The sequence below is a fragment of the Phalaenopsis equestris genome, unplaced genomic scaffold, assembly GCF_001263595.1.
Source record: "Phalaenopsis equestris unplaced genomic scaffold, ASM126359v1 Scaffold000081, whole genome shotgun sequence".
Classification (NCBI taxonomy): domain Eukaryota; kingdom Viridiplantae; phylum Streptophyta; class Magnoliopsida; order Asparagales; family Orchidaceae; genus Phalaenopsis; species Phalaenopsis equestris.
Genome location: NW_018164523.1, coordinates 338,863 through 342,219, shown reverse-complemented (window position 1 = coordinate 342,219; position 3,357 = coordinate 338,863). Strand labels below are relative to the sequence as shown.

The following is a 3,357-nucleotide window of genomic DNA, read 5'->3' as shown; positions in this document are numbered from 1 at the left end:
CAAACTTTTTCAAAAATTCAATAATTGGGCTGAACTTTTCTCCAACCTATGCATGTGATCCTTCAATGATAGTTCTTTAATGCCTACTATTGTATGTTTACAACATCCTTAGTTGTACGATTCATTCTATAATATATGAATGTTAGAACGAGAAGCCTCTATCATAAAAACACAACTATCTGTCATTGAACTAATATTGATACAATATTACGAGATTTATTATAATAGAGGTCACGAACATACTGTATTATAAACTTCATAATGATAGAGCGGGGTCATATGTTCTAACTTTACATATGATATCAAGTCGACTGTTGGCCACTATCATTAACATTAACTAATTTAATTTACAACATATTTATATTTTTTAAAATCAAATAAAAAATACAAAATTATACTTTAATTTTACACAAATCAAATAACATTAAAATATTCTGATATTATTTAGCACTCCATTCCCATTTGACTCCACAAAGTCATGACCATGTGAGGTGAACACGGGCTCCGCCTTGTGCTATCAACAGGGAACAACTCGTGTGTGTGTGTAGGCTCCATCCCTTTATAAAAGAACCATAAACAAAACAATGTCACCAAGCGGATCAGAGCACGATGCCTGCCACCAATGCGAGAAAAAAAAGCGGATCGGGATCGCTTTTCTCATTCTCTTGCAGATGCCGAGATGCGAAATCAGTGTCGATTTCTGCATCAACTTCCGGTTCATCCGAGATATCACCAGATATTTTGCGACCGCCGAGGTATGTATCTTCTTCCTCCGGCGACACGCGGACCTCCGTCTCGTTGTCCTTGGCTGAAAGGATGCGGGTTCATGACGACGGCAGCAAGCACACCACAAGCTTACGCGCCCTGCTTTGGGAGCTCAAAGAACTGGAGCAGAGCGTGAAGGCGTGGGGTGGTGGTCGCCAGATGCCGGCTGAGACGGGAGAGGAGGAACTATGGAAGTATCGGCGGCACAGGAGGAGCAGTATGGGGAAAGTAGAGGATAGTGTCGCGATCGTGAAGGAGACGGAGAACCCTTTACGAGATTTCAGGATTTCGATGCTGCAGATGATCGTGGAGAAGGAGATCGTCGGTATGGTAGAGCTCCGTGAGCTTCTCCAGCGATTTCTATCCGTCAATTCGCCGAGACACCACGATGTAATCCTCCTCGCTTTCTCCGAGATCTGGGCGGAGGTTTTCTCCGATCTTCCCACCGTCTCTAAATCGACCTAGAATGTTAACTGTGGTTGATCTGCACATTTGTTCTCTGTTGATTTTTTAAGCTAAATATATTTAGTTTTATTTTTAAAATGACTAATTATTTACAAATTTTGTGCTCAGATTGACTTGATTATTTATATCAGAATTTTAAAATTTTGAGAGAAATGCAAGACTCTTAAATTCATTAAATATTGTGTATGATTTAATTTAAAATCATAATAACATTGTGTTTTAAACTTTTATAATTTTATATAACAATATGTAAGCTAAATTTTGTCAGGCCAAGCAGCCTCAAATTTTAATTACTTCACTATGACTAGTAAAATAAAGTCAAATTTTATTATAACATCTAAAATGTGTATTTTTATAAAATTAATTTTTATAATTTTTTTTAATTAAATAGATCATTTATAAATATAATGTTGTAAATTTGTGTTGTGTATCTCAGACCTACTGGTATGATGTCAGTTGTAAGGCCCCTCAAGTCCGGAGTTCGAATATACTCCTGACGAGTAATGCCTTAAGGAGGTTGGTCCTCGAATGGGTTACGCATATTAGAGATGGCCGGGCGCTCATGTAATAGCCTCTGCCTATCCTTCGTTTATATATATATAACTTAAATTTAATGTTTTATATATAAATAAACAAGTGATTTAACAGTTTTGTTATTGATGTTGTGATCATCCTTGCCTCACTGATCCCGTAGACTGGTACTGTCTTCGCCAGGCCCTTTATTTAATAGGAAAGCTGCTTCGCTATGGCTACAATTGTCGTGAAGCCGTCGCAGTACACATCCTTCGTCACCGCAACGTCGTCGTGGTCTTCGTCCTGTCATTATCGTTGGAATAAAACTTTGCAAATTGGAACGAATTCAGATTTTTAATGATTAGAGTTAATGTCTTTTCATCAGGAAATTTTAATTTAATTTCAAATGTTTTATTTGTGCTCTTTTCAATATGAACAGATCACGTTTAGTACTAGTTTGAGATTTTATTGTACAGATATTCATATTTCATTGATGAATTTTTATTATTTGATTAGTTTGAGGGATAAATGGGTTTCAGATCTGGCAAGTTTATAGACATATAGAGAGCGCGATCATGTAATTCTAATATTGTAAAGGCACTTAAATAAATGTCTCTAAAACATCATGTGATCAAAAAATTTGTTCTTGGATGTCTAATGGAGCAGTCTAGGATTGGCTAAATTTATAAAATAATATTAAAAAAATTTGACATTTAAAAAAAATTAAAAAATTTGTGGTCATCATTTGTGTGGCCACTTGCTAAAAAAAATTCAGGAGAATTTACAAAAATGTTGTTTAAAAAAAAATTTCAAAAAGTTTTTTTTTCGCCGTTTGAAAATGACGGGGCGGTAGCATTTTAAAACAAATTAGACGAAACGCGGGCTGCGGGTTTGACCTTGCGGCTTGCATTTCTTATTAACTTATCAAAGAGTTTCTACTACCCTACCCCCTCCCTCCCCTCTCTCGGGTTCGAGCTTCTTCTCCCTCGACTCTCGCAGTCCCTCGCAAAGCCCTAGAGGTAAGATCTCTGCTCCCTTCCTCGTCTCCGACCTGTGGTTCTATTAGCAAGGATTTTTCTGTTATGTTGGTGGTTACTTTACTCTCTCTATACCCTCTGTTCTTCATTTTTGCTTAGTTTATTTGCTCTCCCTCAGTCCACGGTATTCTCTACCACTAATCTCTATCTTTATGATTTTGCGATGATTTTTGGAGCTCTATTCGGTCATTGATTTTTGTATGATTGTTCACTGTTGTTGGATTTTGCAATTTATGCAATTTTTTGTTTTTGAAATTCATTTGATTTTACATTGGTGGTGGCTTTTCTTTACTGATGATGGGGTGATGGCTTTTACTATGAATTGGGTGGTGATGTGGTGAATATGGTTGTGTTGTGGTCAAGAGTACTTGTGTTATGGTTGTGCTTTCGTGAGGACAACTTGTGTTGTGAGTTGTGGTGCGGTGGACGTGGGTTGTAGTGTGGTGGTTGTGGGATTATGCTATGGTGGCCTGGTTGTATTATGGTGAGGAGTGCTTGTGTTGTGGGATTATGGTGTGGTTTTTCTGGTTGTGTTCTGGTGATGAGTGTTTGTGTTGTGGTGGTTGTGGGTTGGGTG

The 3,357-nt window shown here is 37.5% G+C and overlaps 1 protein-coding gene across 1 annotated transcript; it reads left to right on the top strand.

Moving 5' to 3' along the window:
- Window positions 1-491: 491 nt before the first annotated feature.
- Window positions 492-1,249, top strand: LOC110019828 (transcription repressor OFP8-like). Its single transcript, XM_020717676.1, has one exon. The coding sequence runs from the start codon at window positions 610-612 to the stop codon at window positions 1,228-1,230; it is 621 nt and encodes a 206-aa protein (XP_020573335.1). The 5' UTR covers window positions 492-609; the 3' UTR covers window positions 1,231-1,249.
- The last annotated feature ends 2,108 nt before the right edge of the window (window positions 1,250-3,357 follow it).